The sequence below is a fragment of the Molossus molossus genome, unplaced genomic scaffold (genome assembly GCF_014108415.1).
Source record: "Molossus molossus isolate mMolMol1 unplaced genomic scaffold, mMolMol1.p scaffold_m16_p_14, whole genome shotgun sequence".
In the NCBI taxonomy this organism is placed as follows: domain Eukaryota; kingdom Metazoa; phylum Chordata; class Mammalia; order Chiroptera; family Molossidae; genus Molossus; species Molossus molossus.
Genome location: NW_023425349.1, coordinates 11,455,703 through 11,483,675, shown reverse-complemented (window position 1 = coordinate 11,483,675; position 27,973 = coordinate 11,455,703). Strand labels below are relative to the sequence as shown.

At 40.5% G+C, this 27,973-nt stretch overlaps 2 protein-coding genes across 2 annotated transcripts; one reads left to right on the top strand and one right to left on the bottom strand.

Annotated features, from left to right (window-relative positions):
- The first annotated feature begins 27 nt into the window (after window positions 1-27).
- Window positions 28-27,957, top strand: LOC118629813 (olfactory receptor 1J2). The gene is made up of 2 exons (XM_036261457.1): window positions 28-516; window positions 27,007-27,957. Exons 1-2 carry the CDS (start codon window positions 28-30, stop codon window positions 27,955-27,957), a joined length of 1,440 nt encoding a protein of 479 aa, XP_036117350.1.
- On the bottom strand, window positions 11,536-12,474 carry LOC118629816 (olfactory receptor 1J1-like). Its single transcript, XM_036261460.1, has one exon. The coding sequence runs from the start codon at window positions 12,472-12,474 to the stop codon at window positions 11,536-11,538; it is 939 nt and encodes a 312-aa protein (XP_036117353.1).
- Window positions 27,958-27,973: the final 16 nt, after the last annotated feature.

Here is a 27,973-nt window from a genome sequence, read left to right as displayed (position 1 = left end):
CCATCTCTAGCAAAACAGAAGAAGACCATGAAGAGGGATAATCAGAGCAGCGTGTCTGAGTTCCTCCTCCTGGGGCTCCCCATCCGGCCAGAGCAGCAGGGTGTGTGTTTTGCCCTGTTCCTGGGCATGTACCTAACCACAGTGCTGGGCAACCTGCTCATCATCCTGCTCATAAGCCTGGACTCTCGCCTGCACACACCCATGTACTTCTTCCTCAGCCACTTGGCCTTCACTGACATCTCCTTTTCATCTGTCACAGCTCCAAAGATGCTCATGAATATGTATACTCAGGATCAATCTATCTCATATGCTGGATGCATTTCCCAGGTGTATTTCTTCTTATTTTGGGGGAATCTTGAGAGCTTCCTTCTCACCTCAATGGCCTATGACAGGTACGTGGCCATTTGTCATCCCCTCCACTATACCACCATCATGACTCAGAGCCGGTGTGTTTTGTTAGTAATTGTGTCCTGCATCCAATCCTGTGCTAGTGCCCTTTTACACACCCTCTTCCTGGCTCGTCTCTCTTTCTGTGGAGACAACACTCTCCCACACTTCTTTTGTGATCTCTCTACCTTACTTAAGCTGTCCAGCTCAGATACTACAGTTAATGAGCTGCTTATCCTCACTGTGGGAGTGGTGGTGATTACACTGCCATTCATATGTATCCTGGTTTCTTATGGCTGCATTGGGGCCACCATTCTGAAAGTCCCCTCCACCAAGGGCATCTACAAAGCCTTGTCCACGTGTGGCTCCCACCTCACTGTGGTGTCTCTGTACTATGGAACAGTTATTGGGCTGTACTTTTTTCCTTCATCCAACAAATTCAACAACAAGGATGTCATTGTGGCTGTATTGTACACCCTGGTCACTCCTATGTTAAATCCCTTTATCTACAGTCTGAGGAATCGGGATATGAAAGGAGCTTTGGGAATTATACTCAGTAGAGGAACATGTTCCCCACAATGAGCAGTTCTCCTTATTCACTGGATATAAGACATGCTGCATCCCGCACACGCAATGTGAGCATCCCTTCCTCTCTGCACAGCTGCCTCGTAGTGAATCTTGATGTGATACATGTTCTTCCATCTCTGTTTTAGCTTGGACTTAGTTTTCTTGTTCATTTTAGAGTCGTGCAAAAGGCATATTGAAAACATACTCGCACGACCATCCTTTCCTAAATGTCTTTTAAAGTTTTCATGTGATATCCCTTGCCCTACAAACATCTTAAATGTGTATACAGTCAGAACTTAATTTTTTTATAGTTTACAATACTTTATATAGATAACAAAAATATTCCTTCTGACAGTTTCATGATTTTATTTTTGTGTTTAATTTTTAACACATTTGGAATTTAGTTTTACAAATGACATGAATTAGAAATTTAGTTTATTTCTATTTTGAGTTTCTTATCAATTGTCCACATTTTGATTTTCAGTTATATGTATAGAGTGATGGTAACATAGTAACATCACTTTTTCTTTTCTAAATTGAGTCACAAATTAAAATAAGATGTTTTCTATAAAAAGCCAGAAAAAATGGTCCAGAAAGGATGGGTAGAGGCCCCAGGTAGTAAACTCAAACTGGATTGGAGCCCCTATGTCCAGGAATGACCAGTTGGGAGTGAAGCACAGTAGTGACCATATAGAGATTTTAAAGCAACTTTCAAAGGAATGATGTGATTATGGGTGATCAGTCTAATCTGATAAGGGAGGTCAGCCCTTCAGGGTGTGGGACGAGGAATGGCTAAGGAGTGAAAAAAAACCATCAACCAAAGGAGAAAAAACCTACTGAATGAGAAAAACTGTTTGCCAATGACATATCCTATAAGGAACTAATCTCCAAATATATAATAAACCAGCAGTTCTCAACCTGTGGGTCACGACACCTTTGAGAGTCGAAGAACCCTTTCACAGGGGTCGCCTATGACATAACAGTAGCAAAATTACAGTTATGAAGTAGCAACAAAAATAATTTTGTGGTTGGGGGTCACCACAACATGAGGAACTGTATTAAAAGGTCGTGGCATTAGGAAGGTTGAGAACCACTGTAAACCTTTATATAATGAACTTGCCAAAAAGAAATTATAATTGAAATTATAACCTGTTTTTAGAATAAGTGATATGACATATGGGACTTAAGGGACTTAGCTTCTGTGGTGCTTAAATAGAAGTTTATAGACTTAAATGGTCACATATATTTTAAAAAAGAATAAAATCAATTATCTAGTTACTTTCATTATGACAGCATAAGTGGGACCAAACTTGCTTTTGGATGGCCAAAAAATAAAATCTATAAGGGAACCATTCGTAGGCATTCAACAATAGGCAAAGCCAAACTGTGATTCTTGAGAGAAGAAATAGGTATGAAATACTCTCTAAATTTGCCTGTTTCGTTACCCAGGGGAACTTACAGATAGCAGTTTTAGATCAGAGTGCTGGTCTCTGAAATGAGAAGGTCGAGATTAGATTTGGGGCTACTAAAGCCCCTGAAATGTGTGCAGCAAAGTTCCCAAAAAGTAAACACTGTACGAAACTCAGGAGTGCATTTGGGGTTTAACATGAATCCTTGGCTGAGATGAGCCTGCACAGAGTGGCTGCTGCAGAAACAGGAGCTCAAGGGAGGTGACAGAGGTCACAGTGATGGGTACGTGTGACTGTTGTTAGAGTCAAAGTAGAAAGAGCTCACTGAGCACTTTCCACATTCAGGAGAGACCCCAGGAAATCCACACCCTAGGAGTATGATCACAACTGATGTAAGGGCCAAGCCCAAGAAACTAAGGACTAACCAAAATACACCCACCTGAACTAAGAATAAAACAAAACCTGAAAGATTAAAAAGGATCTGCCAGTAATGTAACTCTACCAGAACAAAACTCAACACCTTTAAAACTACAGTATAGAACTTCCGGTCAAGATGGTGGCATAGGTAAAGGCGGTATTGCGTCCTCCCACAACCACATCAAAGTTACAACTAAACTACAGAACAACCATCATTCAAAACCGCCTGGTATCAAGCTGAATGGAAGTCCTACAACTACGGAATTAAAGAAACAGCCACATCGAGACTGGTAGGAGGGGCGGAGGCAGACAGGCTGGTCCCACACCCACGCGTGGCAGATAAAAATCAGGAGGATACCTTAGCTGGGAAGGTCCTCCCTGAGGACTGAGGGGTCCCCGTCCCACACCAGACGCCCTGCTCAGGGTTCCAGTGCCAGGAAGAGAAGTCCCCATCACTTCTCGCTGGAAAAACCAGCAGGAACTGAGGCTCAGGGAAGCTGACCTGGCTGGAGCCCCAGGCAGCTCCTCTTAAAGGCCCCATGCTCAGACTTACTGAACTCACTCCCTCTAAGTTTGGAGAGGAGGCAGCTTGAGGGGCACCAAAGACATACAGGGAAGAACTGAGCTGTTTGGCACTGGAGTGAGGGCTGGAGAGGGGGATTTCTCCTGGAAAAACTGCTGTCAGAGGCCTTTGTTCCTTTGGTGAGCCCTTCCCGGAGGCGCCAGACAGTCACCATATCTGGGACTCCAACAACCAGACTCACACTGGTAGCCCCGCCCTGGTGACTCCCTGAGGCCCCGCCTGCCCAACTTTCAGGCCCACCCAAGCTGTTGCCAGTTGCTTAACCATTGGATTGGCCTATCTTGGATCCTGCTTCATATTTTTCTAAATTCTTTCAAACAAGCAGTATCTGGTCTCAGCGAGCCCCATACCTCATGTTAAGTAATACATAGAAACAAACACAGGGAGGCAGCCAAAATGAGGAGACAAAGAAACAGATCCCAAATGAAAGAACAGAACAAAACCCCAAGAAAAGAACTAAGCGAAATGGAGATAAGCAACCTAACAAATGCTGAGTTCAAAATACTGCTTATAAGGATGCTCAATGAACTTAGTGAGAACCTCAGTGAACTTAGTGAGGGCCTCAATAGTATAAAAAAGGACCAGTCAGAAATGATGGATGCACAGTCAGAAATGAAGGAGGCATTAACTGAAATAAAGAATAATTTACACAGATTCACTAGTAGAGTACATAAATCCAAGAAGCAAACCATTAATTTGGAATATAAGGAAGCAAAAAACACCCAATCAGAACAGCAAAAAGAAAAAAGAATCCAAAAAAAATGAGGATAGTGTAGGAAGCCTCTGGGACAACTTCAAGCGTGCCAACATTCGCATCTTGGGGGTGCCAGAAGGAGAAGAGAGAGAACAAGAAATTGAAAACCTGTAGGAAACAATAATGAACACTAAAGAACACTTTCCTAACTTGGTGAAGGAAACAGACATACAAGTCCAGGAAGCACATAGGGTCCCAAACAAGATGAACCCCAAGAGGCCCACACCAAGACACATCATCATCAAAATGCAAAAGGTTCAAGACAAAGAGAGAATCTTAAAAGCAGCAAGAGAAAAGCAAGGGAGTTACCTACAAGGGAGTTCCCATAAGGCTTTCAGCTGATGTCTCAAAAGAAACTTTGCAGGCCAGAAGGAAGTGGCTAGAAATATTCAGTTATGAAAAGCAAGAACCTACAACCAAGATTACTCTATCCTGCAAAGCTGTCATTTAGAATCGATGGACATATAAAGAGTTTCCCAGACAAGAAAAAGTTAAAGGAGTTTCTCCCACCAAACCGTTATTATATGAAATATGAAATGATGAAGAGTCTTTTTGAAGAAAAAGATATATGAAAAAACAAACTGGCAATGAATACATAGCTATCGACAATGGAATCTACAAACAAAATGAACAGGCAGAGCAGAAACATTCTCATGATACAGAGAACATTTTGTTGGTTGCCAGATGGGAGGGAGGTTGGGGGAATGGGTGAAAAAGGTGAAGGGATTAAGAAGCACAAATTCATTGCTAGACTGACAAACCTCAAAGGGAAAGGGGTTGAGGGGTGGGAAGAAATAAACCAAAGAACTTATATGCATAACCAATGGACACAGACAATAGTGTGGGAAAAGGCGGGAGGGGGGCGGGAGTGGGGAGGAGGTGGTCAATGGGGGAAAAATGAGAAGCATCTGTAATACATTCAACAATAAAGATTTTTTTAAAAACTACAATATATTTGCTACTAAATGCATCATCCCAAATTTCCAGCAAACATTGATAAATTACTAGACACACAAAGTACACAAAAGTGCATCATGTCAAGAAAGGAAGAGTCAGAAGAAACAGATTGAAAGAAAACACAGATTCTGAAATTGACCAAAAATGACATGGGGCAGTAATCATAAGTATGTTCATTACCTAAAAGAAAAATAATGAGTGGGGCAGACAATTCCTGTACAGAAATGAAAACCCAATATTTCTCAAATTTGGTTAAAAGCCTCAACTTACAGAATCAAGGAGTTAAGCAAATTGAAAGATATAAAAAAAGACACAACATAACTAAAGATAAAAAGAAAACCAACAGCAAAGGAAAACAAAAACAAAAACATGAAGATGCCAGAGGAAAAGGGTACAAGACGCCTGAGGAAGACTGATAAGAATTCAGCAGGTTGGGTTCCCAGTGGGGTGAGGAAAGCTGAGTTATAAGTGCAGTTTCTGTCTTTTTTTTATTTTATTTTATTCTTTTGTCGATCATGTCTTTTTGTATTAATTCTAATTTGGTTAAAAAAAAAGTGCATTAATTAAAAGTTAATCTTCAATTAATATTTGCCTTCATAACCGAGTTTTGGCCAGCTCTCCAATTTTGCACCTGAGGCAAATTTTACACATGCATTTGCCTCGCTCTAGTCTCCCCCTAATCACTAGCACTTTTTAAAAAATCACATTTCATTTGTATTTAAGTATTAGAACTAACTCTTAGCCTTCTTCCAAAATAACATAAGCTAATAAAATAACTTAAAACAGTGTCAGTGAACTTCTCCAGATGTTTTACATTTCCAATTTCGTGGTCAGTGGCCGCCACTGCTGAATGGCTTGTAATGCATGAGACATCCTGCCCAGCAAAGAATTGCCCTGCTCAACGTGTTAAGTGTACCTCCACTGAAATACTGATAGCCAAACATGCAAATATTTTCCCATTTTCTGATGATCACTGTCTTCTTCAAAAACCTTTATTGTTGAAAGTACTACAGATGTCCCCCCCCATTGCTTTCCCCCACTGACCCCTCTCCTCCCCACTCCCACACCCCTCCGACCTTCCCCACAATATTGTCTGTGTCCATTGGTTATGCATGTATGTATATAAGTTATTTGGTTTATCTCTTCCCATCTCCCCATCTCCCTTCCCTCTGAGATTTTTCAATGTTTCTTCTTTGAAATACATGGTAAGTTAAATTAATAATCTTCATAAAATACCTCAAAAGTACATGAAAACAAAAAACAACCTAATGACCAAGATTTCTCTGGAATGTATTTTTATTTATATCTATTAGTTTGGAAGGTTCCAAGCTCACAATTAGTAGATATTTGAACCTTCATTATAAAGAGATCATATGATGATCCAGAATATACTTATAATTTTATTATCTTTATATGTTTTTATTGATTTTTTAGAGAGAGAGGAAGGAAGAGAGATATAAAAACATCAATGTGGGAGAGAAACATCGGCTGCCTCCTGCATGTCCCCCACTGGGGATAGAACCAGGACCTCTCAGTCCATAGGGCAACTCTCAATCCACTGAGCCCCACTGGCCAGGCAATATGATCACTGAAATGAAAACATTTCAATGCTTTGAAGCATTTCTCAAAAGCACTGAAGAATAGTATACTTTGCATTAAAACTTATTATTCTAAACTAATGTCAACAGGAATGGCAGGATAAGAACCATGAAATATACCCACTCTAACAAGAAATAAAATCTGAAAATAGTCTAAAAATACTGTAAAAAGTCAATAATTACCTGGATTTTTCTAAGAGCATGGGAGTGATAAGGTGAATTGTGGGAACCAGGACCACTTGGAGATAAAAATACTGCATGAAAAAAATCTACAGATTTTTGAATTCACAAAAATATTTATGTGTTCCATCTAACATGCAGATTTCATTTTTCTTTTGAGTAATCAATCCATCACTCATAAAAAGCTACCGTTTTTATCACTTCTTTCTCCCAGGGGCTCAGAAATGATTCTCAGCCTTTCCCGTGCATGGCTTGGTATTAAAAGAAGTGGCACATTCTCAAAATAGATGTCTTTGACTGAAAATGAAAATATCAATTGGGTAGTACTCAGAATTTCATCTGTACTCCAAAAGATAAAGAAAAATGATGGATAATTTTTTTGGTTTGTTAATCCTCACTCCAGGATATTTTTTTCCATTGATTTTAGAGAGAATGGAAGGAAGGGTGGGAGAGAGGAGGAAGGGAGATAGCGAAAGAGAAACATCAATTTGTTACCTCCGCTCATCCCCCCTCTACCCTACAAGGGCCTGGGATCCAACCTACAACCCAGGTACATCCCCTTGACCAGAAATCAAACTCGTGACCCTTTGGTGCAAGGTGGGGGGACACCCTAACCACCCTAAGTCATACCAGCCAGGGCAAATGATGGGTAATTTTTAAGTGGAAGCTGATCAGTAAGGATTTATTTGTTCAGGAGAGTAGAATGAAAGTCCTCCTTATACAACTGTTACAAGAGCTGGGAACAGAGGGCAGGGAAGCTGCCCCTACAGATTGAAAAGGCTAAGACTGAAGATTTCAACCTAAAGCATAAAAATAGATGGTTTCACTGTCATTATTTGCAGATTATATGATATTGTACATAGAAAACCCTAAAGGCTCCATCAAAAATCTACTAGAATTAATAAATGAATTTGGCAAAGCAGCAGGATACAAAATTAACATCAAGAAATTGATGGCATTCTTATATACCAGTAATGAACTCACAGAAAGAGAAATTAAAAACCAATCCCATTTACCATTGAGGCAAAAAAATTAAGATACCTAGAAATAAACTTAACCAAAGAAGTAAAGGACCTATTCACAGAAAACTACAGGTCATTGAAAAAAGAAATAGAGAAAGATATTAAAAAGTGAAAGCATATACCTTGTTCATGGATTGGAAGAATTAACATCACTAAAATGTCCATACTACCCAACGCTGTATATAGATTCAATGCAATCCCCATCAAAATACCAATGATATACTTCACAGAACTAGAACAAATAATTCAAAAGTTTATATGGAACCAAAAAAGGCCCCGAATAGCCACAGCAATCTTGAAAAAGAACAAAGTGGGAGGAATCACAATAATATTGCGATGGACGGGCTGAGATGGCACAAAGCAGTCTGCAGCAGCAATGCAGCTGCCTTTAGGAGCTCAATGGGAAACTTCTGTGAACCTCACATCTGCCTCTGTGTCCACCCATGATGCTCTCCAGAGAGTGATAGCTTCTCCTCTTCTGCCTTCTAAATCTTTCACAGTTCCTCTCATTGGAAAACGTTAAACATAGACAATTCAAAAAAGGAAAATATAGTCACCAGCCTCACCACTACAATGCAGGAGACACCTTAGAAGTAGGTGATGATAATGCTAAGTTAACAACAAACAATGTAGTATAGGGCATAAAAACAAGGAGGATTGGGCAGGAGGCTGAGACAGTGCCCATATGCAAGTCTCGGGAACAGCATGAGGGATGCATGGGACAGAGCCACCCCAGATGAACCCACTTTAGATCAGCTGACCTGTAGCTGGATGCAGACACATGACTGAGACCAGCCAAGACCAGAAAGCCACCATGCCAAGCTGCATGAGTCAAGCCCCAAATTAAATCAGCCAAACCTCCACCAACCCTCAGACTCATAAGTAACAGAAATGCTTATTGTTGAATGCTGCTGAGATTTTTGTGCTCATTTTTATTTGGTATTTTTGTGGCAAGAGCTAACTGATGCACAGGAGTATGAAAAGGCCCTTCTGTCACAGGCAAGCTTAACATCAATGGAATGGAGTATACTCCTACCACAGAAGTGGGGAGGAAGAAGTACATTTTTTTAAAAACAATAATCCAGTATACCACGCTTCACATTTGGAATGTTGAACAAGTACTACTGAGGAGATGTAATTTTTTCTGCTATTTTTTTCAATGTATTTTTAGTTGAGAATTTGTTTTCCTCTTCTGCTGAATAAAAATCCTTACAGACCCCGTACTTTCCCTTCTAACCCTTGGGTATCAGAAAGGGCAAAGATTACTCTCCATCACAGTCTCGATTCTGTACTTAAATGTCCCTTTCCCTCCTTGGATCCAGCCGAAGGCAAGAATCTGAATGGTGTATTATCTCTTTCCTGATATTTTTCTGAAGTCTAGTTGCATTTACTGTACCCGCCCTTGTGGGGATGGAGCAAGGGGGAGAAAGGGGGACAATAATATGCTCCTCTGGTTGCTACCATCTGAAAGAGGTGTGACTCCTCTTGACCTGGGTGATGGTTAAAATGAACTCATTCTTTTGTTGTCAATTCTAGGCCAGGGGACATTCAGAGACTTCCATCTGGACTGCCTTCCTGCACATTCTCAGTGATATAACTGAAGTGTATTTTCTTCCTCTGACTGTTTCCCCTCAAAGCCCCCAGCGTTGGGGTGGTGTATCCCCTGCAGATTTCTCTCTTGGAATTTCCTAGATTTTCTAATAGGTCTTCTTGGGAAGAACTGAAAATGGTGACATAAGAGGTCTCTCTCTCACATAGTCTACCTGTGGTCCATAGGACACATTTTTGCTTTTATTGCCCCACTGTGAAAATAAGTGAAGGGATTTCCCATCCATTCTTTCTCTCCCACTCGTTCTCGCTCTCCTCCCATTTCATCGTTCCTATTGCTCTTTGCTCTTATAAAAGAAGGGGGTATATATCAAACTCTCTAAATATTACAGTTGAAGCTTCTCCCATTAAATGTAAGGTGAGGATGAAGGCATATCCCTCCAGGAAGAATTTGGGGCTCACTGCTCAGCTTTGTCCAAAAGTAGCATCTTTACAAGAACCTCTCATCTCCATCTCAGCACTTTAGATCCATATCTAGGTTCAGATGCTCAAGAGTGATGAAATTGATTATTGGGTATTTCCTATAAACATCTTTATTTTGTGTCTTACAACTCACTTTGGTATCTGGTGTCTGAAATCTTAGTGCCTCCGTTGGAATTTCCTGAGACATGCTGCTCCCTCTGCTTGTGATCATCAGGACAAGATAGAACATTGTGTGCCTGGCTAATTCTGATTTGTTAAGTCTCAGATAAAGCAGCACCTCCTCTGGGAAGTTTTTCATATATCCTCTGCCACTGGGTGGAGCTAATTGTTCCTCATCAGGATACAGCATTCCACGGAAATGATCATTGTTCTTGGCTGAAACTGTGGAGTCAGACAGCCAAGATTCAAGTCTTCCTTTCACTAATAACAAGTCTAACGTGTTTTTCACCTCTTTGAACTGGAGTTTTCCCAACATAACTCTTAGGATGTGTCTCAGGATTAAAGTAGATGATTTTAGCACATTAAATTCTCTGACTCGTCCTGGCCAGTTTGTCTCAGCAGTTAGAGCATTGGCCTGCGGTCCAGAGAGGCCCAGGTTCGGTTCCCGCTCAGGGCATGTACCTCGGTTGCAGTTTGTCCCCGGCCCTGTTTGGGTCGTGTGGGTGGCAACCACTCGGTGTGTCCCTTTTGCGTCGATGTTACTCTCTCTCTCTCTCCTCTCTCTCTCTCTCTCTCTCTCTCTCTCTCTCTCTCTCTCTTCCCCCCACTCTATCTGAACAAAATATCTAAAAAAAAAAAAATGTCCTCAGGTGAGGATTTAAAAAAAAAATTCTCTGACTGGTACCTGAGACAGTGAGGTGACATTCATTTCATTGCTGAATGTCTGCATGTGTTGGGGAGATATATTCCCTAAATGACAAGAAAGCAGTGTGTTAATTATTATGTAAGGAGAGTAAAATTTAATACGTTCTCCCTCAAAGTTCTAGAAGGGCTCAGGGTCCCTGCATGTGTGAGTGCCTGGGGAAGAAAACGCCATATTAGCACCAAAATGAAAAATTCCTTAAAAATGGAGATGTGAAAGGCCAAACATATTTTACTACAACTTAAAAACTGGGGGGAGGACCATCCCTGGTAGCTTCTATTTAATGATTCCAGGCAAAGTGACACAGCACCCTCAAACTATTTGACAGTCCCCATCACCCAAACAATATGAGTGAATTATGCCTGGCCAGTGTGGCTCAATGGATTGAGCATTGTCTCATGGACTGAGAGGTCCTGGTTGGATTCCCAGTCAGGGCACATGCCTGGAATGTGGGCTTGATCCCCAGTAGAGGGTGTGCAGGAGGCAGCCGATCAACGGTTCTCTCTCACATCGATGTTTCTCTCTTTCCTTTCCTCTCCCTCTAAAAAAAATACAAACATATTTTCAAAACAAAACCAAAAAAAGCTAATTAAATTCTATGAAACATACCCTGTTTTACTATTCCTCTAACAAGTCTAAGGGCAACATCAGCCAAGGTTTGTGAAGGAAGGAAGAAGGAAGCCAAGTGTGCTCCATTTTTAATCATTTGTATTTACGTGTTATTATGTAAATAAGATCACATGGGTGTTTTCAAAAGGTAGGTAAGTATTAGTTGGAAGAATGAATTTTCTTATGCAAGAATTTTCTCAAGGCCCCTTTCATGTCTTTATTTCTCAGGCTATAAATAAAAGGGTTCAGCATGGGAGTTACCACTGTGTACATCAATGAAGCAATTATGTTGTCATGGGTGTCACTGGGTGAAGGAAGAAAATATAGGCCAATAATTGCCCCATAGTAAAGAGTCACTACTGAGAGATGAGATCCACACGTGGACAAGGCTTTACAGATGCCCCTCGTACAGGGAACTCTGAGGATGCTGGTCCCAATATGGCCATAAGAAACCAAGATGCATAAGAATGGAAGCATGATGGCTGTTAATCCCACTGTAAAGATTACCAGTTGGTTGAGGGAAGTGTCTGAGCAGGAGAGCTTGAGCAGGGCACCAAGGTCACAGAAGAAATGAGGGACAGTGCGGTCAGCACAGAAGGACAGCCGGGCTAGGAGGAGGGTATGCAAAAGAGCACAAGCAGAAGCAATGACCCAGGACCCAGCCACCAGCATGACACAAACACTTTGACTCATGATGGTGGTGTACTGCAGAGGGTGACAGATGGCTGCATACCTGTCATAAGCCATTGCCGTGATCAAGAAACTGTCCAGATCAACAAAGAATATGAAAAAATATGTCTGGGAAATGCAGCCTTCATAGGTGATGGATAATTTCTGGGTTTGTATGTTCATCAGCATCTTTGGGACAGTGACAGATGAGAAGGAGATGTCAGTGAGGGCCAAGTGGCTGAGGAAGAAGTACATGGGCGTGTGCAGGCGAGAGTCCAGCCTGATGAGCAGGATGATGAGCAGGTTGCCCAGGACCGTGGTCAGGTACACGCCCAGGAACAGGGTGAAGAACACGCCCTGCTGCCCTGGCCGGATGGGGAGCCCCAGGAGGAGGAACTCGGAGGTGCTGCTCTGATTATCTTTCCTCATATTGGTACACTAGCTGGAGGGGGCTGGTGGAAAAAGTTGAAGGGAAAAGGTGGAATTTCTTGTGCTGAATAAATGTAGAAAAAGTATAGGTTAGGATATACAACCAACCATTTTCTTTCTCTATGTGTTCCCAGTCTCTATAAATGATAATACTAACAGTTAATCTTTATTAAATGTTGTCCTTGTGCACTGGTCTAATAGTTTACATGCAGTAACTGATTTAATAGTCTTAAACAAATGAACGAGGTAGGTACTGTTACTATTTCCACTCTTTGGATGGGAGAGCTGAGGTGGACAGTCTCACTGTCACAGCGGTAAAGAAAGGAAGAGCTGGGATTTGGACCCAAGCATTGTGACTCCAGGGTTTGTCCTCGGGAAACAAATTATTTGAAATATCATTGGCCTTCACACTTTTGTGTAATGATCTGTTTAACTGTGTATCCCCTGCTTGTCCACACATCCCATAATCATCTCTAATTTGTTCATTAGTTGTGGACCCAGAATCTGTCACAGATAATTAATGGACACACAATATAAATTTGTTGATCAAATAAAAGATGTCTCATCCAATTACATTCATCATGGCAGCCTTCTTAGGAAACTTACATCAGGCCTTATTCAACACCCAGATTTAACCCTAAAATTCCTGGGGCCCCATGTTATTTAGTTGCCACATGGCATCACATTCAAAGAAGCACAATCTGAAAGCCAAAAATAATTTTAAAAAGGAATTCTCATCTTTTCAGGGTCTCTAAAGTAGCCTAGAAGAGATTTATTTCTTAACCTATATCATTAATTATTGAAATATCTATATACATATAATTTTAAAAGGTAGGACTTCACTATAACATGTCAAATCTTACTATAAACACTACATTGATTACAACAAATAATGTATTTTTACAAAGATAAACCAATAAAACAGTGGAGGAAAACAGAGCGCCTAGAAACAGACACATTTATAATGAGGACCTGGTAATTGACAGAGTGGCATTATAAATCAGGAAAAAAAATAGACCCTTCCACTAATGGTGCTGAGGCAGTTGTCTTTCCGTAAGGGGACAATAACATTATATCACTACCTCGTACCATGCATTTAAAAAAATCCTAGATGTATTTAAAATCTAAATGTAGGAAGCAAAATTTCAGAAACAGACAAAAATTTTGTAGATTATGTTATGATCTTAGGGTAGTAACAGATTTCTTAATCAAGACCCCCCCCCCAAGCATAAAACATAAATATAAATTTGATTGCATTAAAATAGTTTCTTTAATATAACCACTACCACCACCATAACAAAGTCACAAAGAGACAAGCCATGGATCAGAAGATTAGTACTCAGGATATATGCAGAATTCCTATGAATTAATGAGGACAAGACACAAAGCTTAATCAAGATGAGCTAGAGCCCTGTCCAGTTTGGCTCAGCGGTTGGAGCATCTGCCTGCAGACCAAAGAGCCTCGGGTTCGATTCCAGTCAAGGGTTGCAGTTTTGCCCCAGCCCTGGTCGGGGTCATGTGGGAGGCAACCAATCGATGTTTCTCTCTCTCTCTCTCTCTCCTCTCTCTCTCCCCACTACCCCCCACCCTCTCTCCCTTCCTCTCATTCTGTCTGAAGATAAATGGGAAAAAAATGTCCTCAGGTAAGGATTAAAAAAAAAAGATGAGCTAGAAATTCATTTTAAAAATGAAGTCAAAATAGCCAATAAATATATCAAAAGAGGATTTACTTTCCAAGTGATGAGAGATACAAACTAAAACAATAACGAAATATTACTGATAAAGTTTTTTAAAATATATGAGAACATTGTGCAATGACAAGCATGTGAAGAAAAGAAACTCAGACATTGCTATTAGATTAAAGTAGTTCCTCTACTCTGACTATATCTTATAAAGTTGAAGATTTATATTCTCTTTAATGCAGTCGTTTTTCTCCATCTATGCTGTAGAAAAATGCTCATACTTCTTCACAAGGAAAAAGATCATATTATTATTTGCAACTTTTTAATTCCGAAGAACTAAAACAACTAATTGCCCAGTAGTCAAAAAATGAATAGACTGAAAGTTTAGTTATTCATGCAATCAATCCTATCCAGCAGTAAAATTGAATGCACTCTATACCACAGTGTCCACATGAATAGAAATCTAAAAATTAATTTTGGGTTAAAATAGATTTAAAATTATTCCTACAGTATGATATATCAAAACACTCAACAATACCATATTATTTATGGTACACATCTGTGGTAAAAGTATAAAAACACACAAATAGTATTAAAAGGTGTAAAAACAACTTCATGATGGTAGTTGACACTATAGAGAAGGAAGAAAGAACTAGGAATGGGTGGATTAAGCTTTGGCTGTGTCTGTAACATTCTGCGTTGTCCATTTTTACTGTCAGAAACAAGTGCAACAACACACCAATATTTGTTAAATCGGAGTGTGGATACCTGGGGTCAGATTTTTTTTTTTTTAAATACTAAATAATCAGGATATTGATGTAAATTAAAAAAAAAAGAAAGAAATACTCCTAAGGTCACAGTCTCCAGAAAATGTTACTGATTGGGAAGGATGCATAGAAAATGGAGGGTGAGGTGTGTTCAAATGTAGAAAAAAATCTGTCTAGGTAAGAAAATGCTGTCAGTCTGACTAAGGCACTGCACAGCTTGGCAATATTTACATCTTTAAAAGAATGACTTCATAATAATCAATGGTAAGAAGGCATTTTTCCTCTGTTTTTTCCTGTCAATTTCCAAGTTTCCTTTGAGCCTGTGCTTTCCCACTGGTAGTTTAGGTAAGTTTCACTATTAAAATTTAGGGGAATTGCTTTGACCGATCTCTATACCAAGGGGGAAATTGTCCATCCCAAAGGCCTATGGCAAAGGCCGAATCTTCTGCTCCTAGACCAGCTAGTCAAGCCTAAGAAAATTGTTGTCATAAAGATGCTATGAGGAAGTACAGAATCCATGCCCTGGTCATTCTCTCCCATTTAAAGAAGGGGCAAGGATTGCATGGTTTCATTCCCTCCTGAACATACACTACCCAAGAAGAAGAAAAGAAACAGAAGCAATAAGACAGTGTCCAGGGTCTCATCATCACTTTGTCACCTGGATTCAGAAGGCCATCCTGTACCACCAGACCTGGTTCTCCACCCCCAACTGAGTGGAAGGAAGAGTGTAATGCTGAACCGACTTAATCCAGCAAGGAAAACTTCATGTCAAGTGACAGCTGTCAATGACTACAGCAAAGCAGCCCACTGCCTCCCTATAGTATCTGGAACCAGACAGCAGATCCAGACTATGAATGAATGCTTAATCATGAGGTCTCCCAGAAACAGGTGAACATAGTTTGCTACTTAGTCCTAGAGACAAAGAAGGTTGTCTGCACAGATTCCAGTACCTCAGACCCAAACTGGTCTCCACAATCTTCATGGATTGTGAGAAATGAGAGATGGAACCCTCTCCTAAATTTCTTGAGATTCTTCATATTAGCTGGGTCAGTTTTTCTCAGGGGACGTGCAGAACTCCACCTGTGCAGCATGACCTCCTCTCTTCAACACTCTCACTGAGATGGAATGGCTGGGAGCCTTACATTTGGGGGGCCAGGCCTAGATGGCAAAACAAGGGCATTGACCTCCTCAGACAAAGTGAGGGATGTGGGGGGTTATAGGCAGAGGCTGCAGACACTGGGAGCAAAGTTACCATCTTTCCCGTTTGGCTGAGATGGCTGCAACAGAGCTAGAAATAGTCACATTGTTAATAATATCTGATTTAGCACCTAACTTGCAACAGGTGCTTTTCAAATACTGCTCACTCCTTCCCACAACCTTTCAACATAGGCATTGTAATTCTCGTGTTAGAGAGGAGAAAACTGGAGCTCTATGATGAAATGTGCCCAGTGTTACAGCAGTAGTATATGGTGAACCCAGGATTTGATACCAGGTCTCTCCGGCTTCAAAGGCTAAATTCTTCCCACAGTATTACATTATTTTAGTAACTATGTCCTCAAGTAAGACACTGCTTGCTGCCAAAGAGCACTCCAGAACTTTAGGAAATAAATCAGAAAGTTTGAGAATAAATGAAAATCTATGGTTTCAAGATATGTGCCTAGAGGGTCATATCAATAATAATGGCAATAACAATTATAATAAAAGCATTCATTAGTCACAAATTTATTGCGGAATATAGGCCAACAGCTGTGACATATACTTTATATCATAGAAGAATAGCAGGACCACAAAGAAAAGACATTATTCTTATCTAAATAGTTGGAGGCTAGGGCTTAGAGAGTGTAATAGGTCTAAAACATTCAGCATAAAAATGGACAGCCCTGGCCAGTTTGGCTCTGCGGTTAGAGCATCAGCCTGCAGTCCAGAGAGACCCGGGTTCAGTTCCCACTAAGGGCGCATACCTCAGTTGCAGTTTGTCCCCGGCCCTGGTTGGTCATGCGGGTGGTAGCCACTCGATGTGTCCCTTTCATGTCGATGTTTCTCTCTCTCTCTCTCTTCCTCTCTCTCCCTCCCACTCTATCTGAACAAAAAAATTGAAAAATGTCCTCGGGTGAGGATAAAAAAAAAAATGATGGACAGATCAGTAGACGAATGGATAAAAAAAAGCTGTGGTACATACACACAATGGAGTACTATGCAGCTGTAATAAAGGAAGATCTCTTATCCTTTGAGATGACATGGAGGGACCTGGAAAGTATTATCTTAAGCAAAACAAGTCAAACAGAGGACAAGTATCATATGATCTCACTTATTTGTGGAATATAATGAACATAACAGTCTGAAGAACAGGGTAGTCCCAGAGACGTGGAAGTAGGGTACAGACTGACAATCCCCAGAAGAGGGGGTGGGTGGGAGAGATAAACCACAGAACTTATATGCATGTGTGCATGACCAATGGACATAGACAACAAAGCTGGGGACGGGGGAGAGGGGAGAAGGAAGAGGGTGTCAATGGGGGGAAAAGGAGAAACATCTGTAACAAAAATAAATAAATAAAATCTTGTCATTTGCATTTCCCAAAATAATGGACAGGTCATTCACTCCCAGATTTATCTGATTTGAAACTTATGTTTCTAACCCCCATATTTTGCTTTCTCTAGCAGAACATGATTTGATTTAAAAAAAAATAAAAAAAGACACCTCCTCATTAAAGAGAAGAAGATGAGTTTTGTAATTTCCCAAAAGGTTTTGGATGGACGTATTGCCTCTGTCCCTAATCAGATGATCGAAAGTGAATAGAGAAACTAGGACACCAGCTACCGAGTTTACAAAGACAGCTGCTCAAAAAGTGAATTTCTCAGGGCTCCAGGGCAAAAGCAGAACCGACCGTGGTCAGTGTTTCTGATGGACTACCTAGTTTCCACCAATAAGGGAAAGGTTAAGGCAACTATGGTACACATCCATTGGGAAAAAATATCATGTGGCCAATGAAATGAGTTCATGAAAAGCCTATGTTATGATATTTGAAAGAACACAGTAGAATATGTACAGGCACATTTACAATTGTTTGCAAAATATACAAACCTCTTTTTTAAACCTGGAAGATTGTGCTCATAGCTTGGATGCAGCCCAGATATTCAGCAAAACTGTGAAAGAGATGACATTTTCCTAGAGAGGAAAATCCGAACCTCAAGGAATTGTAATTAGTATATCCACCTGTTATTCAAGATGACACCACAAAATTATATCAAATGTCTAGCACAAATCATACACAGACACACATTGCTGAGTGAAGACAACAAAACTGCCCTTACCTAGCTCAGGAGTGATACACTCAAATGCGAACAGCTCCAAGCTATGAACTAATATTTCGTTTTCTCTCCCAAAGGCTTAGAGCTAGGAATGAAAGAAAAGTCACAAGTTCAACCCTGAAGTGGGAGGAGGTGCACTCTCTCTGTCAACCAAATCCAGGCATGACAAAGGTATCCATTTTTACCAGACAGGCTGGGGACCAAGGAGACTAAGGTGACAAATTTCCAGTGAGGGACAAGGAACAATTTGGGAGTAATTACTGTGTTTCCTTAACCATTCCCAGTAGAGATGTACCTTAGCCATCTACCAAAAACAGTCAGCTCCTTTGGGAATATAAATGAGAACTTTTATATTTGCAGATTCGTTTACTTAAAAAGAATTTTCACATCGCCCAGCTGGTGTGACTCAGTGGATGGAGCATGGTCCCAAGGACTGAGAAGTCAGCAGTTCAATTCCAGGTCAGGGCGCATGCCTGAGTTGTGGGCTCAATCCCCAGAAGGGGGCATGCAGGAGGCAGCTAATAGATGTTTCTTACATCAATGTTTCTCTCTCTCCCTTCCTCTCTCTCTAAAAAATCAATAAAAACATATTTAAATATATATATATAAGAATTTTCACATCTATGAGCTCATTTAGCCCTCACAATAATTCTTGAAGCAAATAGATTTTCCCCATTTTATTTCATTTGAGAGTGGCTCAAAAGAAAATTTCCAAATGAGGATTCAAACACCAAGTGCATTAACTTCAAACCTAAAGTCTAGTTCTTTCATAGGTAGTGGAAAGATTCGATCATTTTGTGAACTGTTGCTGAATCTCATGGGAAAGAATGGTCCAGAAAGAAAAGCCCAAAGGTTGACAAACAACAAGGAGAGGAAGGCAGCTGCCCCTAGGAGGCACTGTAGAGTGTGAAGAGTAATCTGACACTTCCGGCTTGCTGAACATATAGGTAAATTGAGCTCCAGCAACCAGAGGAAGTCCTCAAAGAAATAAAAATACTGGTCAGAAAGATACTAGTGAAGGACCGAAAAATGGCGGCAGAGTGAACGGAGCTACACAGACCGTCTCCCAGAACCAAACTGGAATTACAACTATAACACAGACAAATCGACAGGAAAAACCAACAGAAAAGCAGCCTGCGAGGACCATACAACCAGGGACACTGACTCCATCCCGGTAGGCTTGCGAAGGCCCGAGACGGGGCTGGGAGCCCACGATCGGCAGCTCGGCAGCGGCCTTAGCTGGGAGCGGTGCCCGCGGGTTACACTCCCAGGAGCCCCCACAGCGCAGAGCCGGGACAGAGGCTAAAACAGCCACAGCCACTCACCTTGGGCTCCGGCAGAGGGAGGGCAGACAGGACTGGAGCTGAGTCGGGACACTCGGGGTTTGGAGGGCGCTCAGAGCTTTGGCTGAGTGCAGCCACTCAGGACTGTGGCCACATTGCTCCTTCCCAGGGCTCTGAGGAGAGGCAGTAGCCCCTCCCTCGGAAATCCAACCCCACCCTGTGGGCCATTGAAGTGCTAATTGAGGCTCACTAACAACCAGCATCTGCCCCACCCTCGTGAAAGCCCCTTGGCTGAGCACCAGAGGGAGTTTTTCAATCAACTGACAACCCAAAACTCATCAATTAACCTAGACTGCTAGCCTCCAGGCAAAAAGCTAGAGGATAACAGTACCTTTCCTGGGCTGGCAACTTTAACCAGGAAAGTAAGACTTGACAGTGGTGTTCAACGTGGGTCCTCCCTTGCTCATCTAAACACAGGAGAGGGAGCCACAAACAGCAGAACACCAACACCCACAGGGAGAACTTAACAGGCTCCAAAGCCCACAGTGATAGCCAAAATGGTGAAACACAGAAACAGAAGCCAAATGAAAGAGCAAGACACCTCCACCGAAGATGAGATCAATGTCGAGCAATTAGGCATGTTAACAGAGCTAGAATTCAGAGCCATGATCTTGAGGAAGCTGAACAGCATAAGTAAGGACATAGAGACACTGAAAATAAGCCAATTGGAAATTAAAAACCAACAAGAAGAGATAAAAAATGACATATCAGAAATGAAAAAGACTCTGGAAGGTTTAAAAAGCTGAGGACCGGATCAGAATTAGAAGACAGGGTAGAAAAAAATCAACCAATCAGAAAAACAAAAGGAAAAAACTATTAAAAAACAGGAAGACAGCTTAAGAGAACTATGGGACAACTGGAAACGTAATAATATTCGCATCATAGGAGTCCCCGAAGAAGAAGAAAATGAGCAAGGGTTAGAGAATATATTCAAAAAAATAGTGAGAGAAAACTTCCCTAATTTGGTGAAGGAAGAAGGCATTCAAGTTCAAGAAGCACAGAGAGTCCCAAGTAAGAAGAACCCAAACAGGCCCACACCAAGACACATAGTAATTAAAATGCCACAAATTAAAGACAAAGAGAATCCTAAAAGCAGCAAGAGATAAGCAACAGGTTACCTACAAAGGGAACCCCATAAGGCTCTCAGCTGACTTCTCACAAGAAACACTACAGGCCAGAAGAGAATGGCATGAAGTAATCCAAGTCATAAAAAACAAGAATCTGAATCCAAGACTACTCTACCCAGCAAGGCTATTATTCAAAATAGAAGATCAAATAAAGAGCTTCCCAGACAAAAAAAAAAAAAAAGGCTAAGGGAATACATTAGCACCAAACCAGCACTGCAAGAAATGTTAAAAGGACTGCTGTAATTAGCAGTAGAAATGGGAAGAAAAATAGAACCACACTAAACAAAAATGGCAATAAATAAGTGCATATCAATAATCACCTTAAATGTAAATGGATTGAATGCTTCCATAAAGAGACACAGAGTAGCTGATTGGATAAGAAAGCATGACTCATCTATATGTTGTTTACAAGAGACCCACCTCTCAACAAAAGACGCACATAGGTTGAAAGTGAAGGGATGGAAAAAAATTTTCCAAGCAAATGGAAAGCAAAAAAAAGCTGGGGTAGCAATTCTCATATCTGATCAAATAGATTTCAAAATGAAGACCATAACTAGAGACAAAGACGGCCACTACATAATATTGAAAGGATCTATCCAACAGGAAGATATAACCTTGATAAACATATATGCACCCAATATAGGAGCACCAAAATATATTTAAAATCTTCTGGAGGACTTCCAAGGAGAAATCGACAGCAATACAATCATAGCAGGGGACTTCAACACCCCATTGACAGCACTGGATAGATCCTCTAGGCAAAAAATTAGCAAGGAAACAGAGACTCTAAATGAAGCACTAGACCAAATGGATTTAATAGATATCTACAGAGAATTACACCCCAAAACTACAGAGTACACATTCTTCTCAAGTGCACATGGGACATTCTCAAAGATAGACCACATGATAGGAAACAAACTAAATCTCTACAAGTTCAAGAAGATTGAAATCATATCAAGCATCTTCTCAGATCACAATGGCATGAAACTAGAAATCAATTGCAACAAGAACATGCAAAGACATTTCAACACATGGAGGCTAAATAGCATGTTATTAAACAATGAATGGGTCACCGAGGAGATCAAGGAAGAAATTAAAAACTTCCTGGAAACCAATGAAAATGAACACACAACAACACAAAATCTATGGGATGCAGTGAAAGCAGTTCTGAGAGGGAAGTTCATAGCACTACAGGCCTACCTCAAAAAACAAGAAAAATCTCTAATTGACTGTCTAACCTCACAACTTAAAGAATTAGAAAGCAAACAAAAAGAAAACCCCAGAGCAAGTAGAAGGAAGGAAATAGTAAAGATCAGAGCAGAAATAAATGACATAGAGACCAAAAAAACAATTCAAAGGATCAATGAAACAAAGAGCTGGTTTTTCGAAAAGATTAACAAGATCGACGGACCCTTAGCTAGACTCACCAAGAAACAAAGAGAGAGAACCCAAATACACAAAATCAGAAATGAAAGAGGAGAAGTAACAACCAACACCACGGAAATACAAAAGATCGTTAACAACTACTATGAACAACTATATGGCAACAAATTCGAAAATCTAAGCGAAATGGACAAATTTCTAGAAACACACAGTCTCCCAAAACTATTCCCGGAAGAGATAGAAAATTTGAACAGACCAATAACAACTAAGGAAATTGAAGAGGTAATCAAGACTCTCCCAGCAAACAAAAGCCCAGGACCAGATGGTTTCACGGGGGAGTTTTACCGAACATTCAAAAAAGAACTAACACCCATTCTCCTCAAACTATTTCAAAAAATTCAAGAAGAAGGAAGACTTCCAAACACGTTCTATGAGGCCAGCATAATTCTAATTCCAAAACCAGAAAAAGACACTACGAAGAAAGAAAACTACAGGCCAATATCCCTGATGAACATAGACGCCAAAATCCTGAACAAAATACTAGCAAATCGGATCCAGAAATACATCAAAAAAATTATTCACCATGACCAAGTGGGATTCATTCCAGGGATGCAAGGCTGGTACAATATTCGCAAATCAATAAACGTGATACACCACATAAACAAAATGAAGAAGAAAAACCACATGATCATATCAATAGATGCTGAAAAAGCATTCGACAAAATCCAGCATCCATTTCTGATAAAAACGCTCAGCAATGTAGGAATAGAGGGATCATATCTCAACATAATAAAGGCCATATATGAAAGACCTACAGCCAACATCATACTCAATGGACAGAAACTAAAAACATTTCCATTAAGAACAGGAACAAGACAGGGATGTCCACTTTCGCCACTCCTATTTAACATTGTACTGGAAGTCTTAGCCACAGCAATCAGACATGAAGAAAAAATAAAAGGGATCCAAATTGGAAGGAGGAAGTGAAACTGTCATTATTTGCAGATGACATGATATTGTACATAGAAAACCCTAAAGACTCCATCAAAAATCTATTAGACTTAATAAATGAATTTGGCAAAGTAGCAGGATACAAAATTAACGTCAAGAAATCGACAGCATTCTTGTACATCAATGATGAACTCACAGAAAGAGAAACTGAAAAAACAATCTCATTTACCATCGCTCCAAAAAAATTACGATACCTAGGAATAAACTTAACCAAAGAAGTAAAAGACCTATTTGCAGAAAACTACAGGTCATTGAAAAAAGAAATAGAGGAAGATATAAAAAAGTGGAAGCACATACCCTGTTCATGGATTGGAAGAATTAACATCATTAAAATGTCCATACTACCCAAAGCAATCTATAGATTCAATGCAATCCCCATCAAAATACCAACGACATATTTCATAGAACTAGAACAAATACTTCAAAAGTTCATATGGAACCAAAAAAGACCCCGAATAGCCACAGCAATCTTGAAAAAGAAGAACAAAGTAGGTGGGATCACAATACTAGATATCAGGTTATACTACAAAGCGACTGTAACCAAAACAGCCTGGTACTGGCACAAGAACAGGCATATAGACCAGTGGATCAGAACTGAAAACCCAGAAATGGACCCAAGGCAATACGCTCAATTAATATTTGACAAAGGTGGCAAGAGCATACAGTGGAGTAAAGACAGCCTCTTTAATAAATGGTGTTGGGAAAATTGGACAGCTACATGCAAAAAAATGAAACTAGACCATCAACTTACACCATACACAAAAATAAACTCAAAATGGATAAAAGACTTAAATGTGACCTGTGAATCCATAAAAATTCTAGAAGAAAATGTAGGCAACAAAATTTCGGACATCATACGGAGCAGAATTTTCACTGATACATCACCTAAGGCAACAGAAATAAAGGAGAAAATGAACACATGGGACTACATCAAACTAAAAAGCTTCTGCACAGCAAAAGAAACAATCATCAAAATGGAAAGGCAACCCACTATATGGGAGAACATCATTGCCAATGATGTATCCGATAAGGTGTTAATTTCCAATATATATAGAGTGCTCATACAACTCCACAAAAGGAAGACAAAGAACCCAATTAAAAAATGGGCAGAGGAGCTGAATAGACACCTCTCCAAACAGGACATACAAATGGCCAAGAGACATATGAAGAAATGCTCAACATCACTAATCATCAGAGAGATGCAAATTAAAACAACAATGAGATATCACCTCACACCTGTCAGAATGGCCGCCATCAACAAATCATCAAACAACAAGTGTTGGCGAGGGTGTGGAGAAAAGGGGACTCTAGTATACTGCTGGTGGGAATGCAGACTGGTGCAGCCACTATGGAAAACAATATGGTGCTACCTCAAAAAATTAAAAATTGAACTTCCATTTGACCCAGTGATCCCACTCCTGGGAATATACCCTAAGAAGCCTGAAACACCAATCAGGAAGAATATATGTACCCCCATGTTCATAGCAGCACTATTTACAATAGCTAAGATCTGGAAACAGCCCAAGTGTCCACCAGTAGACGAATGAATCAAAAAGCTGTGGTACATATACACCATGGAGTACTATGCAGCGGTAAGAAAAAAAGATCTCTTATCCTTTGAGACGACATGGAGGGACCTGGAAAGTATTATCCTAAGTGAAAGAAGCCAAGCAGAAAAAGACAAATACCACATGATCTCACTTATATACGGAATATAATGAACATAACAGTCTGAGGAATACAGTAGACCCAGACACCTGGAAGTAGGGCACAGACTGACATCCCTCAGAAGAGGGGATGGGGGTTGGGGGGGTGGGAAGAGATAAACCACAGAACTTATATGCATGTATGCATGACCAATGGACATGGACAACTAAGCCGGGGACAGGGTGGAGGGGGGGTGGGGTGGGGGGGTGCCAATGGGGTAAAAAGGTAAAATATCTGTAACAAAAAAATAAATAAAAATTCATTTAAAAAAAATAAATAAATACACCTTTGTTTGTCCTATATATCTCACGCCTAAGAATCATTAATGCTACAATAAATTATCATTTTCATCAAGAAGTCAATTTCAAAAAACCTGAAGCTTTTCAATTTTAAGAGTCAATTTTTATGGATTGTGTGTGTCAACTTTTTTTCCTATTTGCAAGCTTGCTTTCTTTGTGGATTTTTTTTTTTTTTTGCCTATTTTTCATCCTCCTTTCTTTCCTCCCTTCCTTCCTCCTTTTCTTTTTTCTTTCTTGACAACTGTTTTTATTTGATGTAACCAAACCTAAATTTGTCAAGAAAGCAATAAAACCTCCAAAACTAGGTGATTATTCCTGTCTCTCCCAACTTTATATTTAATAATGATCACTAGAGAGAGAAAACACAAGACAACCTGGTAGATAGGTGCCCAGTGAGATACCTTTGGGTGAGCTATGGTTCCACCTGAATTCTCAGAGGCCATTCAGTCATTGGGCTTTCAGTTTGGACCTGGTTGGATCCAGTCATTGTATTTTACTCTCTCTGGAGTTTAACCGGTGTCAAAGTGTGCTTACAGCTGGGAACGCAGAGCCTGGGAAGAAGGGAGACAACGGTGTCTTGAGAGCCTTTCTCTGTGGGCTCATTCTCTTAAGTTCCCAGCACAAACAACCCTCCCACAGGACAGGTTTCTAAAGAAATCAAGGGGTTTGGACAATTCAGCCAAGTTGATAGATGTCTTTAACAGGAAATTATAAGTGTTGTTCCCTGCTCTAGGGTTCTCTCCTAGGCTAGTTACATTCTTCAATTCATCGCTCTGAGACTGAGAGACAGAAGTGAGAGTCTGAGCTTGTAGCTTTTATTTTTGATACCCAAGAATGTCTAGGACTTTGGAAGCTGATCTTTAGGTCTCCTAAAGAGAATCTCCAGACACGCCCACCAAACAGTGGATAATAAATGCAAGTAAGGTCAGTATTACAAATGGAATGGGTATTCTTTTCTCAGCAAAATATGGGTTTATATATGGGTGTAGAAGAGGAAGAACCAGAAAGCTGATTTTGGCATGGAAGAGGAAAGAATGAAAAGGAGAGGAGAGGAGAGACATGGGGTGGGTGACAGGAGAATGAAGAAACAGAGGCAGAGAAAGTGAGGAAGGAAGGAGAAAATGAGAGAGAAAGATAAAGTAAAGGGATAGACAGGAAGAGAGAAAGAAGAAAAAAGAAAAGAAAAGAAAGTGACCCAAGAGATAAAGACAAAGATAGAGGGAAGCAGAGTCTTTCAGAAGGAATTTGCTCATGCTGTAGATCCCAACATAAAGACCCAGGTCTGGACAGCTCAGAGTTTAAGCATTCCAAACTGTTAAAGTGGTTAAGTCAGGAGTTTAAGGAAGGCCTCTTACACTTTCAAACTATCTCCCTCACTGCCGGAAAGAGAATGAATTAACATAATCCAGAGTTTCTCAGGTATCCTATACTGAATTGAAATAAATAAAAATTTATAAATATTGATGCATTTTCTTTAAGGAATACAATAGTATTCTTTGCATCCTTTTATTTAAAATGTTGACTCTTATCTGAAATTTAACAACGGGTACTGAAGTCAATCTTCTAAAGGTTGCTGGGCCATTGTTGATGGTTTGGAGTACCCACCACAGAGCATCCTGGGAGCAATAACATGGCTGAGACATCATATTCTATAGTCTGGTCCTCAGTGCCACAGATGCACAATTCTACTTTGTCAGTGAACCAAGAAAACTGGCTCACATTAACATACCTCGCTGACCATTTTTCAAACTCCCTTATGTGCCAACATATAAGGAATATATGAGAAACAGGTTAAGTTTTCCAGTTTCTGAAATAAAACATACATATTTTTCATATGATAGCTAAAAAGAATTACTACAGAGTCCTTAACATTCTCAACCATTCTTCATCCCCACCTGACAGAGGAGGATCATGAGGCCTGAGAACCAGAGCAGCGTGTCCGAGTTCCTCCTCCTGGGGCTCCCCATCCGGCCAGGGCAGCAGGGCGTGTTCTTCACCCTGTTCCTGGGCATGTACCTGACCACAGTGCTGGGCAACCTGCTCATCATCCTGCTCATCAGGCTGGACTCTCGCCTGCACACACCCATGTACTTCTTCCTCAGCCACTTGGCCTTCACAGATGTTTGCTTTTCATCAGTCACTGTTCCTAAGATGCTCATGAACATACACACTAAATACAAATCCATCCCCTATGCAGGGTGTATTTCACAGATGTATTTTTTCATATTTTTTACTGATCTGGACAGCTTCCTTATTACATCAATGGCATATGACCGATACGTTGCTATCTGTCACCCTCTTCACTACACCACCATCATGAAGGAAGAGCTGTGTGCTTTACTAGTGGCTGTGTCCTGGATCCTGTCCTGTGCCAGCTCCCTTTCCCACACCCTCCTCCTGACCAAGCTATCCTTTTGTGCTGCTAACACCATTCCCCATTTCTACTGTGACCTTGCGGCCCTGCTCAAGCTGTCCTGCTCAGACATCTTTCTCAACGAGTTGGTCATGTTCACAATAGGGGTGGTGGTCATTACCCTTCCATTTCTATGTATCCTGGTATCTTATGGTTATATTGGGGCTACCATCTTGAGGGTCCCTTCAACCAAGGGGATCTGTAAGGCATTGTCCACATGTGGGTCCCACCTTTCTGTGGTGTTTCTATATTATGGGGCAATATTTGGGCAGTACCTTTTCCCAACAATAAGCAATTTCATTGACAAGGACATCATTGTGGCTCTCATGTACACAGTGGTCACACCCATGTTAAACCCCTTTATCTACAGCCTTAGGAACAGGGACATGAAAGAGGCTGTTTGGAAACTTTTCAGTAAAGTTAGATTTTTCTCACAATAATATCTGTGACTTTTAT